The following is a 15,934-nucleotide window of genomic DNA, read 5'->3' as shown; positions in this document are numbered from 1 at the left end:
TAATGCAGTTACTCCTTTTTACATGAACAATATGTTAATCCCCTGACATCATGTTGAACGTGATTTGCTGCTGTACGTTTACCATCCATCCATCTTCCTACCTTGGCAGCTTTGTTTGTGTAGATAGTATTTTAGAAAGATTGGTAATTTTTGTTTTTTTTTGTATTGGAAAGATTTGAGATTATTTGACATACATATGATAGACTAAGTGTGTGAATAAATGGCTGTAATCCTTCCATTCATTTCTTAATGCTGCTACTTAATCCAGTTGTGGATCCTATAGAGCTGGCATCTATCCCTGTAGCATTTGGGCGCAATACAGGAAACCCTGGATAATCACCATTTCAGTGTGACACTCTATGGCCATTTACAATGTACCAATACAGCTAACGCAGAATTTCTCTTGATGTTATTAAAAGATATGGGTACTTCGTGTAAATCTCACATATGCACAAGGAACATATGGACGTTCCATATTGTTGCCCAGGTGACTTTCGCAGAATACTGGAGCTGTGAATCGGTGGCTCCGACCACTTTACCATCATGCCTTACGTAATTGAAGGTTAACAGTGTAAGTTGTTTTTTAGGTTTGTAGCATCCAAGACATTGCTTATTGATAATTGTTATGATTGTTAGATTAAGTTGTATGGTTGCTTACAACATCTGATTAACATCTGCCTTTTTATCTTTCTGTATAGAATATAGATTGAGGTGGCACTCTGAATAAATAGCATGCTTGTTTTTCCACACCTAGTTATTGCCTAAACACAATCCATACAAGATGTAATTTAAATAAAAAACAGTTTGAAGGGCAGGTGGTGTTGGTTTTTAAACAAATGCACTGTAATAACATACTGGTCACTGTTTAAACTCTGTCTGTTTCTCATTTTCTTTTTCATTTTTGCATAGCATGATGGTAAATATCATGTGTCCTACAGTTTGTTTAGAACATTTGTTAACAGGTTACATTTTGAGTTGCAGTATTAGTGATAACAGTACTTCCATTATTAAGAAACTTTTTTGATCATTTTTTTTTATTTTCGTGTTCATGTTGTGCATATATGAAAAAAATGTTTAATCTTGAAAATTTGTAAAATTGCTAAAAGTCACGCTGCCCATGCAAATCCACACATTACTCCATAAAGATCTTTAGCCTGTTGACTTTATTTCCATGTGACAATCAAGAAATGTCCGAGCAAAGGAATGTTATCAGGAAATGTGTTCACAGAGGTGCAGCGCTTACCGTGTTACAGTTCAGCCTTGAACAATTGTGTGACAAAGTAAAAGATTTGAAACGGGAGCAGTTAATTGAGGCAAAATTATGGTTTATGTATTCAACTCCTATTGGATATAACAAATGTTTTGAGTGCTGAATGTAGTTTGCAGGTAGGGAGTACTGAATCCTGTATTGAGCAAAATGCAGGGAAATCTCTAAGTAGTTATCTTAATATAGCCAGGAGTGTGAACTATATTAGAAAATATAACTATTATATCATATCTTTTGTTTTTGTAATATTTAAAAGTATATGATTTTAATTTAAACTTAAATTTGAGTTGCATCATTTTATAGCAAGTAACAATAACGCAAACTGGTGTGTCAGTAAACATTGTTTTAAGATAGAAAACAGATCAGAATTAATGTAGTAGCCAGTTTTTACAGTTTCTTATTTTAATAAAATACTGAGAATGTGAAATTACCATTTTTTATTACAGAGAAACATGAAAATATGAAAAATAAGTTGTAGCATAAATGGATTTTAACTATTTAACTGTAACATCTATAATGACTGTTGTATAGAACTGAAATGTGTTAAAATGCAGTTATCCAAATGCAGTATGTAAACTGTTGGAATGTTACCTAACCAAAGCACTCTTAGTGGGATATTGCACTAACCACCCTGATGTTGAAAGAAGTACATTCTTCTCCCTGTTTGGCAATGTGAAGCACGAGAAAAATGCTTCTGAATCACCTTGGGCATGGCAGAAAAGAATGTTTAGCTTTCTTTGCTTTCAGCACGTTATCCCCATTTGTTGTTCATTCATGCTATGCTTCTCTGACTTACTGTTTTGCAAGGCTAAAATGGCGGGTTGTGATACATTTAACATACTTTATTTTGAGCATAACAGTGCTGCGTTATTATTTGTGGTTAGTTTTTAATTTTATTCTTGGGATAAGTACTGTAAGGTCAACTCACAATTAGAATAGAAGCTGATTTTTCCCCCCATTTAAATAATGGTAGGTCAACAATATTTTAAGGCCTAAGGATGACATTATATGTTTTTGTTTTCTATTACTATTTTTGTCAGTGATTTATTTTTATATATTGTAAAGGAAGAATAAAGTCTTAAAAGAGTATATGATTATTGCTTGCATTAATAGAAACTAAAAAATACTCTGATATTTGCATATTTTGAAATCTATAGATGCCTGCCAACTGTGTTTACATACATTCTCAGATCTACATTGCACTCTTACTGATTGCGCTAATTTTTTCAGTTCTTAGATGACCATGATTTGTTATTTTACTCCATTCTGTTTTTTTATGAATAAAATGCCCTGTACCTGTGTTCTGCAGTCAGCCTTTTCCTGTGTACAGTAATCAGTAAGGTAAACATTGCTATATGTAGTACACACAAGTTCAGGATCATTTAAAAGCTTAAATATTAATAAATAGCCAAGGAACTCTGAAGAAAATGACACACTTGTCTCTAAACTAAAATCAATAATGGGAAAGTTCACAGATTTCATTATGTTCTATCTAAATTCAGAAAGAGAAGATAACTACCTAAATGTCTTGCTAAGGAGAGGCCATTTGGCAAAATGTTATACATAATTACCTAAAAACAAACCAAGAAGTTAATGTTCTGGACAAGGAATAATTGTAGAACCTCCGATTTTTAAATAATCAAAATTAGTATCATGTTGAAGTTTGCTTAAATCCTGTCAGTGACACAGATCTGGATGTCACACAACATCATGCACTGTGACAGGTGAATTGCCTGAATGAAAGAAAGTGAATAGGTTATTTAATTCTGTATCTTGTAACTTTGGAGTTGAAGCACTGACAACACTGACAATACAAATAGTTGTATATGTGTTCTTTACAATAAACTCACTCAAATTAATGCATTTGAAAAATGGAGCATGTAAACGCAAATGAATTAAAATGTATCAATTTGAAGTTGCTGCTACTGCAAAAATTTGTTTTTAATTATTTAATTTAAAATTTAAATATCATTTACAAAAAGTAATAGTATCTTTTTTTTGTTAAATTGGTTTACTTGTGTGGGATTGGCTCCAGCAGACCCCCCGTGACCCTGTGTTAGGATATAGTGGGTTGGATGATGGATGGATAGATGGTTTACTTTTGGGCTGTTATTCCAGATTCTCTGTGGTTGTAATGTTATATCTTTGTATTGAAGCTGCTGCCATGGGGTTCACCAAATCAAATTCCATGCATCTGATGGTGTTATGGGAATAAAGTGTTGTTTACTTATTTTACTTACATACTGCATAAGCAAGCATTACATTTCCAAAAGCAGTCTAATCCAGCTTCAGTATGGTGGGAACCTATCTGGATAGGATTGGAATCAAGGCAGGAGTCAGTGTTTAAAGGCCTGCCAGTCCTTCGTAAGGCACACTTAATTGTACACTCACTCAAATTGGACTGGTTTCTCCAAACAATCTAACATGAACATTTTAAAAGAAAAATCAGAGTAATGGTAGAAAAACCCCAGATGACACAGATAACATGTGCAAACTTCACATATCTGTTGGCCTTCTGGACCTGTGAGCCTGCAGTTCTAACCTCTTCAGTATTTTTCCTAACAAGCACGGACCGCCCAGTAATCTAGGTGCTCACTCTAATCAGATGTCAAAGGTATTGCAGCAACCAATGAAGAAAACGGAGTTGGTTTCTGAATTTGCTGCAAACTTCTTAAGAGGGCACACTGTGACAGAGTTGTCTATGATATCTGTTTGCTTAGTTCAAATGGCTGCTAAAATGACCCTTTCCTTGCGCAGTGGAATAGGTGTGAAAACTCTAGTAATTAGTCAGAAGCTGTGATGCCCCAAGGTGACAGCAGTAATGGCTGAGGAGAGGTGAGTTTTTAGGACTATGAGTTTTTAGCAACTGTAGTCCTTAAGTGTAACATGCCCTCCATCTAAAACTCGTAAAAAAAGGCTATCGCTGGCTTTAGGCAATAAATAATCCCCACCTCGTCCCCAAAGAAAATGCTTTCTCACTCACTTTCTTAAATAATTAAACTTCTAATGCATAGCACGTAATAGTTTTATGACCTACTTACTATACTTAACATGGTAGAATCTTTGATACATTTATAAAACTGTATGCCCTTTTGTGAATGTGATGAACTTTAAAATGTATATGACTGCCTTTTTGTGCGTATACTTTCATTTGAGTTCAATTACAAATGTGCACTGTATATATTCCTTTTTTTGTTGCAAAAAGATGTTCTTTGCATCAATTATTTATTGCTGTAATTATTTATTAATTGCCACCCCCTCACTTAAAGGTCCGCAATCATTGCTGTCTCATATCAGTAATGTTCCAGGTTAAACTTTGCACTGTGCCCTAATTTCTTTTAAATAGTATAGAAAATATTTAAGATCAAGCAAGATTTATTGTGCTAAAACAGCTATGGTACGAGTACTTTTATAACACATGCAAAGTATTCATATGTATTGTATATTCTTTTATTTACTTATTAAGGATGAATTTTTAATGAACATACAATATATTTGTGTTCCTAATTTGAAATATAGTTGTGTTCAATGTTCAGTATTGCTCATTTGGTTTTCAGGTACTGAACAGTCTTGTGCATAGGATATTGTATAATGAGAAATGTGTATTTTATTTTGAATAGATTGCCTGTTAAATACTCTCATGTGCGTTTTGAAGAGCCTCGCTTGGATCTTTCATAAAAAGCTGTTTCCATTCAAAAAACATTTTAGTGTACTGTACATTTGTTAACACTAACTTTGGGTCTTATTTGAGATTTATAAAGGTACCTTCTCTTGAATTTGGAACCTATTCCAGCATTTGTGTTTAAATATATGAAAACTGAAACATTATGGTTGATTAAGTATTAGAGTCGTAGTGGGTAGTGCAGCCACCTCACAAGTCCTGGTTTCAAATCCTGTGCTCAGATATTTGTTTGAATTTTGCACATTATTCCTGTGTCTGCCCACTTCCATTTATCTAACCTGGTTTTCTTCACACCTCTCAAGACGTTCATGTTAGGCTTATTGGTGATTCCATATTGCCTCCTGAATGTGTGGTGGTGTGTACACGCATGAAGGTGCCTTATAATGGACTGGTGCCCTGTCTGTGGTTGATTTTGCGATCTGGCCCCTGCAGCCTAAACTACACTAAATGGGTTGAACATACTGTATTATGCTATTATTTTTTTTTTTTGACAAGAGAGCACGTCATTTGAATTGCGATAGTTAATATTTGTTCAACACGAGGTTAACTGAAAGGAGTCTGTTGATTCATCATATCTTACAAATGTATACAATATATGTACTGTAAATGGGCAAAGTATGTAATTGTAGACGAATACATTATTTAAGTAGACTGAAACAAAGTATTGTATTTATGAGTGATATTTCACAGAATCGCAGAAATTCTTTTTTCTTCCAGGACTGGACAGTATAACCAAAAATCCATAACATGATATAGCTCTGCATTATGAAGATTTTGGTAGATACTGTTTCAGTGATTATAATTTTGTATACGTTTCAAAATGAAACCTACTTTTTAACTAATTATAAAAAAACACTTCTGATTGATAGTGGACACTGTTACACCTTTTATCTATCAAAATGCTTGTTAACGCTGTGCTACTCAAATAGATTAAATAGCAGGTTTTTAGTTCTCTCTTACTGATAAAATCCAGTTTTTTTTTTATGATGCTCATGCCCTGGCTGCAGAAGAAAAATATTTACGATGAATTTTAAAGGGTTGTAATACAGACTTTATTATAATCATCAACCTAACTAAAATGGGCAACTCATATTGTTGAATCGGGCACCTTCACCTAAAACTGCTTTGGCTGAATAACCTCCTTTTAAAATGTGTGCTCTTAAAATGTGTTTTGTCTTTTCAGAAACACTAAACCTCTGACGTTTGCTGACTGCATTGGAGATGAACTTCCAGTTGGTTGGGAAGAGGCATATGATCCACAGGTCGGAGCATATTACATAGACCATAACACAAGTAAGTGTAATTATTGTCAAGCCAAAGGTACTGACCAAATGATATGCCTTTTATTGATATCATTTGTTATTGAAAAACATATTTTTTTGTAATCTGTTCACTCTGTTGTACCTTTTTTAAATGGGATTTTACCAAAAAAGCAAAAAGTTGGTCAAAGTAGAATAAAAAAATACGTTTTTTTTTTTTTTTTTGCCCATTTGTTGTTGTCCCTTTGCCTAAGTCCTAAGCTAAATCAATTTTACTTTTGATTTTTACTTTTGAATTATAATATATTTAAAAAACTGCACTGAAAAAGGACAAATGAATAACTAAAACACTAACAAAAAATAGTTTTGTAAATAATAAATGATGACTTATATGTTAGAACTCCATTAACAAATTAGATTTTTATAATTTTTTAACTGGTACAGCTCACCAACTTTAACATCAGAGACACATTTTTGGAATTAAACAAGTCTCATCTTTGATCAATACAAATCAAAATGTCTGGAATAGATTGGGCTTTCTCATATATCACCTCACTATTACCTTGTTCAGAAGAGTGAACTCGAAATACAGGATGTCTCTCTCGTAATGGCATTGTATGTAAGCCGAGTTAGCTTGTCATGGTGCTTTGTCCATTCCTTGGCTAGCAGGTTGTACAGATCCACGGTGTTTAATTTGTTTAAATAGTGTTTTGCACCACAGTGTAGTTTTTTCTCCTTTGTTTTGTCTATTGTTAATTTTGTTTTTGTAAAAGTGTAGCGGTTTCTTAGAGTATATTATTACTGTTGCTTGTCATAACAAACAAGTACAGTGCTCTAATTGTGACATCCACACTCCCAATTTAATGTGCTCATTTTCCTATTAAACAGGAATCATTGCTTTCTAGATAATTGCATTTTATGTTTACAATACACATTAAACATTACATTTGTTATTTATAAATGTTACAGCCCAAATATTTTTCCATTTCAATACTCCTACCTATTAAACAAATCTAAAAAATCTTATAACAGTGTTTTTCTCATATTATTTCTTGTTAGAAAAAAATATTCCACCAATAACTTTAAGTAAACTTTTTTTTTTTTTTCATACATACTTTTGGCTTAATGCCGTCCATCCATCAGCACAGGGCTTTAGCCTATCTCAGAAGCAAAGTAGAAACCAACCGTGGGGGAGTACCAGTCTATCACAAGCCTAATGCTGCCAACTTGTTTTTTCAATTTTTGTAACATGTAATTAGGTTGCCGTTTGCAGATAGATTTAAGGTTGACAAACCCCCCCCGTATCATCACTCATAAGAAAATTATCTGTCAGCTTAGTAATATGTTAGGCAATAGAATGCATTTTAATGCATATGTATATGCATTTAGATGTGCAGGTATGTATATAAAAAATAATTTTGTATATATATGTTATTATATGTATTATATTTTGCATTTACTATTCATATGTCAGTGGTTATCGGAAGAATATCTTATTGTTTCAGAGTCATATTCTGCTGAATATAATGTAACACCAAAACTATTTTCTTGCCATTTACTATTTTTCCAACTTTCCTTTTGATCATTGTGTGTATTTTCATCTGCTGATATCTAGTCTTTTTCATTGTATTGTAGACCATCACTGATCTGTTTATCTTGCATTTTGTCCTGTTTCTTTAGTTTTACAATTTAAAAAAAAAAACTTCATTTATTCTATATATCTTCTTTCTTCTGTTATATCATCATGCATCTTTCCACACCTGTATGTGTTGTTTGGAGGTTATATTTCATAACATCTGAGTTTTCGGTGAGTACAACAAGTATGCTCTGATCAAAATGATTCTTGATGGGGAAAACAGATTCCATGTAAGAATTTCTGTATCATTTCAAAATATGCTAACATAAATTGTGTGTGTTATGTTAGAAACTACACAAATAGAAGATCCCCGAATACAATGGCAGCGGGAACAAGAGCGCATGTTGAAGGAGTACTTGGGTGTTGCAGCTGATGCTCTAAAAGCACAGAAAGAGATCTATCAAGTCAAAGAGCAACGACTAAAGATTGCACAGCAAGAATTCACAAATTTAAATGATGTTTGGAAAGACAAATCTACTTCTCAAACAAGCTGTAAGTTTAAAAACAAACAAAAACTATGCTCCTATAATGTTGTTTTCAGTTGGATAATTTAACAAATACTGCTGCTGTAACATAGTTTATTTTCTTTTATAGTAAATTCCGGCTCATCCTCCAGTAGCAAATATGACTCTGATATTCTTAAAGCTGAAATTGTAACAGCAAAAAGTAGAGTAAGTACATTTGAATAAGTATATAGTGGACATAATTATAAAGGGTTGACAGTCATGCTGTATGAATCAACATTCATATCTCTGTATAGAAATGTAAAATAATAGTTGTGTGATCTGTGGAAGACTGTGTTAAAGCAAATACATTTAAGATGATAATTATGTGCTGTCTGAATCTCCTTTTTTTCATGACTTTGTGTCAGAGAAAACTAGTAGTACATTTAACAGTTTATAACCGGATGCATCCATACTGTCATATAGCTGATTACTTAACAAAAATGACATCACTGGTTTATTTGTGCAACTGTTTAATGTAATTATCCTAAAGCAAGTTTGTGCTGCTTTTTATACAGGATTGGCAAGTGGTGTAGTAGATCGCACTGTTGCCTTATAGCTCTGGACATTTGGTTTCTATTCCCAAACTAGCTTGTCTCTTTGAGATTTTTCTGAAGGTGCTCCAGTTTCTTCTTTCAACTTAAAAATGTACAGGTTAATCTGTGACTTAAAGCTGTCCAGCTTGTCTATGAATATGCTCTGCAGTGGAGTGTCTTTCTGATTGGGACTGGTTCTTCACGTCTCCCCAGAGTCTTGTATTAAGGAGAAAGTCTGAGAAAATGGATGAATGAAGTTTCTATCAGATTCAAACTGTTCATCATATTAAAATTATATTTTCTTTTTCCAGGTAGATAAGCTTAAGAAAGAACTTGCTTACATGAGACAAGAGCTCCAGTATAAAGAACAAGGCTATGAAACATTAAAAGAGTAAGTAATTTAAACATGTAACAAATATGAGACCAGAAATGTCTTTTGACATTAACATCTAACCGCAAATAGCATCTTATGTTTAAATATTAGCACACACATTCATCTTCATACCTGCTTAATCCAATTCTTGATTTTTAATCCAATTCTTGATTTTAGGGAAAGAGACCTATCATGACTCCGCTGGGGGCACTGCAGTTAACAACTTTGGGCAGGGTACACTCATACATATACCCACTCTCACACTCTGACTCACTTTTGGACAGTTCGGAATTGCCAGGGATAGAGTACCCAGAGAAAAACCCCATCCTAACAAAGGGTCAATATGCACACTCCTCACAGGTGATGTCCAGCTGCAAGATTTAAACCAAAGACACAAGTGCTCCATAACACCATGTTAAAATATTGCAATTTGTAATGTGTTATTATCATAGTGAGACTTGACAATCTAATATTAAAACTGTTAGGCAATTTGGCATAGTTAAACCATATCCATCCATCCAAATCCAGTGTCTATGTCTGTCCATCCTTCATGAGAAAACCACTTAATGAATTTAGATCTGGTTTTATTCTATAATTTGCTTGAACATTCTGCTTGATTTTGCGATTTCTGTCATCGCACTAAGTATCATAGTTTGCTTGCACTATCGATTTTATTTGCATGGCTGAGGGGAGGGGGGCAGGGCCCTCCTCACTCATGTGCCAGTCTCTGTTCGGGTCGGTCTACCTCTCGCCACATGTTGGAGTATACCTTGCCCCGCTTAGCTAGCAATACCTGTTTGTTCAGCAGATGTTATCATCCAGAGATTGTTAAGGAGTAACATTTCATGTTTTTGAGAGAAAGATCAGAGCTATGTGTGTATCTAGAGACTGACTGGTGCTATTTGTTCGCTTTCTGGCGTATTGTAAATAACGTAAATTTGTCTCACTGTGGTGCTTATTCTGCACGTAATACCATGTAACACATTATAATTCTCCCGCTTTTTGCTAATGTACCCATGCCACCGAAAAAGACGTAAAATTGGAAGGTCCACTTCATATGCCACAAGAAAGTCTATTTCAAGGGCGTCTGAAATGACACAGAATACAGAGTGGAGGAACTTAAAATAAAATGTCAGTCAGAAAACTGTTTCTTCTATTTCTATGTTCTGTTTCTTTCATTTGGGAAATTCACCGGTTATTGATTCCCGGGCAACACCGGGTACACGTTTGAACAGAGACTCGCCTTAAAAAGACAGCATCCTTCCCTTGCCGTTTTCCACAGATGCAGCAGCAGTTGTGTGTCACTTCTCTCTGTAGTTACCATCACCAACGTCCATTAGATAACAGCACGGTTCAACGCAGACGCTCCTTACTATGTAATACCACTCGCCTTTGTGTCAAGACTCTCTAATATTATTGAAGCAACTATCATGACACTTTGCGCTAAACTTAAAGATGTTTTCCTACCAAGGATACCGCTGATTCCAAATGATTTACCCTTTGATTTCAAACTGCTCCAATTTCCTGTTTGTTTGGCTTTTGCTATGTCAATTAATAAGGCTCAAGGGCAGTCACTACAAGTTGCAGGCATCAATTTCGAAAATCCATGCTTTTCACACAGACAACTGTACATGGCATTTTCTAGAGTGGCCAATCCTCAGAATTTGTTCATTTTCTCACCACAAGGCAAAACAAAAAAGTGTATAGTGTATCCAATGGCTCTGGAATGAGCACTTATATTACCAATTACAATAATTCTGTTTCTTTCATTTCGGAACTTCACCGGTTATAGATTCCCGGGCAACGGGACTCCTGCTAGTGTATAATAACAGAGACTCTGATATCTTGTTGGTTTTTATATCTGGCAATTGTGACAACAGGCGAATTTTATTTTAAAACAGTCCTTGAATAGATACCTGCATACTTTGTTTGACATTGTATATGCAACAGTAACAGGCAGTGTGTCATTTATTTCTTTACTCAGAATATATTTGTACATTTAAAATTTGTTAGACATTTATCTGAATGGGTTAGATAAATCCAGTGTATCTTTCATTGTGAGCCTCACACTTTTACTGTACAGTATATCTGTTGTTGTTGTGAAGTTAGCTGTGGCCTTTAGAACAGAGTAGTAGTATGTCAGACACACAAAAACATCAGAAAAACTACCATACTCATAATTTTAGAGTAAATGTTTTGCCAATTATTTGTTGTATTATGAAATTTGTATGAAAATTGTTTATCACAGACAAATTACATTTTTTTGTAGTGCTGGCAATGTAAATGGCCCTTTTGCTCAGTTTAATGCATTATTTATGTGTTCCTGTTTTTTTTTTCTGAATATTATTAAAAATACATTTCTATGTGTTTTTGTTTTGGCCTTTGCCTGTAGAATTGTATGAGAGATGCTCTTTTATTTAAACAGAGTTGACCAGAAGATGTCCATTACTCAGTGTGGCTTTAAATTGGATGAAGCACAAGCTATTGTTAGTGAAGTAAGAAGAATCAAAAAGGCCATTAATTCTGGAGAAAAGGAAAAGTATGAACTTATGCAGGTAAACAAAAATAGTCAGCCTGTTTAATCTATATTATGATAACAAAAATGATGCAGATTTTGTCTTTTTTGTGAAATGTAAAACTTTTAACAGATGTCATTACTCAAATCTGAGGTATTTATAATTATAATTATAATTATAGCTTGTAAACATACTTAAATGTAGACAATGATGAACATATACTGTAATTTTATAATAATAAAGTTTACAGTTGTGCTTGGAAGTTTGTGAACCCTTTAGAATTTTCTATATTTCTGCATAAATATGACCTAAAACATCATCAGATTTTCACTCAAGTCCTAAAAGTAGATAAAGAGAAACCAGTTAAACAAATGAGAAAAAAATATTATACTTGGTTATTTATTTATTAAGGAAAATGATTGAATATTACATATTTGTGAGTGGCAAAAGTATGTGAACCTTTGCTTTCAGTATCTGGTGTGACCCTCTCTTTGCACAAGAGAAAGTTGCCACTCAGGTATTTGAAAGCTGCTACTTGTAGCATTCTTGTAATCCCATTAAACAAAAAGCGGAAATTAGCGTTACTTATAAAATGATTCTCCAGGAGAAACAATAGTAAAGTTTAGCATTTTACACAACGATTATAACATTTTGATAACTTTGTGCATTTCTTAAAAAGCAAACTGTGAACACAAAATTTTTATCCTTCAGTTTCTTGCCTGTTTAGTCCAGTTTGTGGTTGCAGGTTGACAAGGCCAATCATTTGGAAAACACATCCGGGTGTGATAGTGATTGAGCGCATTTTCCTTTGAGCCTGCTTTGTCGAATACAAGGTAGAGGTGTTCACTTTCCTGATGTTAGATCTCATCATGTTTGGAGCTAGATTTTTCATTTTCAAATGGCAAGGTAAAAGGGCCACAGCAAAAATAATTTCCATAACATTGCATCTTTGAGTTTATTTTGTTGCTTTCACACTCTTCATTATCAAAGCAGGCTTTTCTTATTGATACGCTTGCACAAGTCACACAGCCTCCTGACACTGCGCTATAATATAGCCCACTAAGGGCACATGGTTTCTAAGAATTAGAGTATTCTGCATTGTGCAAATCATTAATCTGTTTGAGTAAACCTCTCCCATGGCAGCAATTCTACTTTCAATTGTTTTAATTCTCCTTCATAAGCAGAAATAAGACCAAAGGGCAACTGGAAATAAATCAACACTGAGCTGCAGACCGCTTCAAATTCTCTGCTCATTACAATGAATCAAATGCCTTTTTGAAAGCAGGTTGAGATTAAGTGTTTTAACAAAATAGACAAAGTCAGCACCTTGTTGCAAGCTGTTACACAGTCGTCATTGCTGCTGGAGTTTGTGAGCTAAAAGGAGAGTACATGCATGCAGCATCATGCACAAAAATGGGAAACTCATGCTGTCTTTCAGTAATCCACCTCTTTTAATTCTTTTTATACTAGCCAGCTACACAGGTGGTACAGAAACAAGAAATAATAATACATTTTATTTATATAGCACCTTTCCCATGCTCAAGGCCCTTCACAGAGTTTAAGAAAGAACGGCAGGGTACAGTATATTGCATTGTACTAAACCAGATAAATAAATAAAGAAGTCAGAGAGGTTTTTTTTTTTTCTCTGAATTTACTAAATGTCAGTCTCGCTCAAGCTTTGTGATTATAACGCAGAAAACTGGATATACAGTATACTTGTAAAATGTGGCAGTGCATTGTTTTTAGCAATCAGTATTACATATAGTATTGTCTCTATGTTCCTTCATTTGACTCATTCAGCTCTGACGTTTTGGTTTGTTTTATAGCCCCTAATGCTTTTGAAATAGCTTTTCATATTTTCCACCCTAGTAGACATCAATATCAAACTGGGTACTGACAGCTATTGGCGAGGGCAAAAATTACTAGGGTTTATGCTGGCCTGTATTAGTTTGGATATTTTAACCAATGCTTATGTTTATTTTCATGCGTAGCTTATGCAAATAGAATGATCTACCCCAGGGGTAGGCAGTGTTAGTCATGGAGGGATGGCTGCAGGTTTTTGTTCAAACTCAGTTTCTTAATTAGAAACCAATTATATCCAATCTCAGATGTTATTTAATTTTATGTCATATTAGTCTGCAATTTTATGTTTTTATATCATAGATTTCTTTCCTTTCCAATGAAATCATCCAAAAAGATCTGAAGCCTAAAATTGATCATTTTCAGTCTTTCACGTTTAAGTGTGTTATTAAACCAAATAGTGCATGATGAACACACAGAGGTGTAAATGTAAAAACAGGTTAGATGGAGAACTGCTGGCTCCTTTGTTATTTGTATCTTATTGCTAATAAAGAGCCTTTAAAACACTGAATGCAGTTGTTTAAGACTGAAATAAGCAAATAAGGGGTGGGGACTTTAACAAGCGAGACCACTAAAATGAAGCAGAAAGATATTACTTGAGCAATAAGTGCTTCATCGGCAATAATGGACTTTTCATCAAGAAACTGCGTTGGAACAAAAACCTGCAGCCACTGTGGCCCCCCAGGACAGACGTTGCCTTCTCCGATCTACCCATATAATCTGTTTAATTGATTTACATTCATTTGAATGGACAATAACTTTGTAATTCCCTGAAAACTGCATGTTTAATTATCCACAATAACAAGCGAAGGAAATAGATTTTGGTGTGTATATTCTCTTTCTGTGTCCTCCATTCAGTATAATAGCTGACAGGGAAACAAAAACATTTACCCCAAATTCCTCTTGATCCCAAGTTCACTGTGTCAGCAGAATTCAAAGGTTCTCAGGACTCTCCAGCAGTTATATAAGAAATTTATTTAACAAAGACACTCCAAGCAAGATGTGTATTGCTTACTTTATAATCACAGAAACGCTAACAATTTTTTTTTTTGTTTTTTGGACAAAGCTTTTATAGATATGAATATTCAAGAGCATCTTTTGCATTCAACTGATAACATGTAAATTATATGTGAGAAGGTGTGAGTCAGTCCCATGCTACCGGTTGCACCTCATGAGGGAGCTTCTTGAACACGTCACTGCCAATAGCGTACCCAAGGGATGTGCCTAACAAATGAATACATACATGCCACAGCAAGGGATACGTGCATAAAGTAACAGTGTTTTTATTAAAATCTAACAAAACAATATGTCCAAAAATGCAATGCCAAACTTTCAATAATAAATAAATTAATCCATAAAATAATAGTGCAGAGGTTAAAATAAAATAAAAAAAATTAAAATGAGGCTAGAACACTGTGCAGAAATCTTCTATTTAAAATCCCTGTTTCTGGTGCAAACTGTTAAAAACCAACATCTCCTTAGCTTAACCCTCCTTGCAGCCAAGGAGACGGCCATCGTTTCATTAGTTCTGCCAAACTTCTGCTCTGCTCCTAGGCTTGGACCTTCGCTGCCATCTGTGGCCCCACCTGCGTATTATGTGGAGCCTCTGACTCCCACTGCAGTCCATGGCTCCTGCCACAGAACACCTCATTGCGCCTTCCAACTCCCTTGTAGCCCCCAAAACCTTTCTTCTTTTCTTACGCGGAGTTGATCTAGGTGAGCAGTGTGTCAGTCAGGCCAGCTCCCAGATCGCTGAGCTGTAGTGGAAGTCCCCTGAGTGAGGGACTTCCTCCTTGCTGTCTGCCTTCTCTTTCTCTCCCTTGCCCAGTTGCTCCCGTCTTTTAACCTCGGTTCTTTTCTTTCAAATCTTGCGCCTCTTTTTTTTTTTCCTTCTCCCTTGTTCTTTTGCTGGCTCCCTCCGTGAGTGCAGCACCTCAGTTGCTAACCGTGGAAAGCCAATGAAACAATTAAGCCAGACCACACCTTCACATGCAGGTGTACTGTGCCTCAACCACCCCACTAACCTCCCGCAGCTGTGTGAGCATGCACACCCACAGAGATCGAGCCTGCCACGTAATTATTTATTTAAAATGGACCAGCTCTTTTGCTGTGGACCTGCTATAAATCAGAGAACATTTGCTTAAGGTAACAAAGAATGAAATAAAAATGAAAAATGGATTATATTCTTGTTACTGAGACATAAGGGTCAAAGGCAGCTTATCTGTCTCAAAAATCAGTATAAAGTGCCTTTGAGTTATTGGTAGCATTATGGCACCCTTTTAAGGAAAGGTGGAACACAATT

At 34.9% G+C, this 15,934-nt stretch overlaps 1 protein-coding gene across 1 annotated transcript in view; it reads left to right on the top strand.

Annotated features, from left to right (window-relative positions):
• wwc1 (WW and C2 domain containing 1) overlaps nt 1-15,934 on the top strand; it is a 63,754-nt gene that overhangs the window by 9,528 nt on the left and 38,292 nt on the right. The window contains exons 2-6 of the mRNA XM_039774742.1: nt 6,133-6,242; nt 8,133-8,336; nt 8,439-8,515; nt 9,195-9,274; nt 11,682-11,811. Of these exons, the coding sequence (XP_039630676.1) occupies nt 6,133-6,242; nt 8,133-8,336; nt 8,439-8,515; nt 9,195-9,274; nt 11,682-11,811 (601 nt within the window). The remainder of the gene's footprint in view (nt 1-6,132; nt 6,243-8,132; nt 8,337-8,438; nt 8,516-9,194; nt 9,275-11,681; nt 11,812-15,934) is intronic.

This window comes from Polypterus senegalus, chromosome 13, assembly GCF_016835505.1.
Source record: "Polypterus senegalus isolate Bchr_013 chromosome 13, ASM1683550v1, whole genome shotgun sequence".
In the NCBI taxonomy this organism is placed as follows: Eukaryota; Metazoa; Chordata; class Cladistia; order Polypteriformes; family Polypteridae; genus Polypterus; species Polypterus senegalus.
Note: the sequence above shows the minus strand (reverse complement) of the source record. Positions and strands in the feature narration are given on the sequence as shown.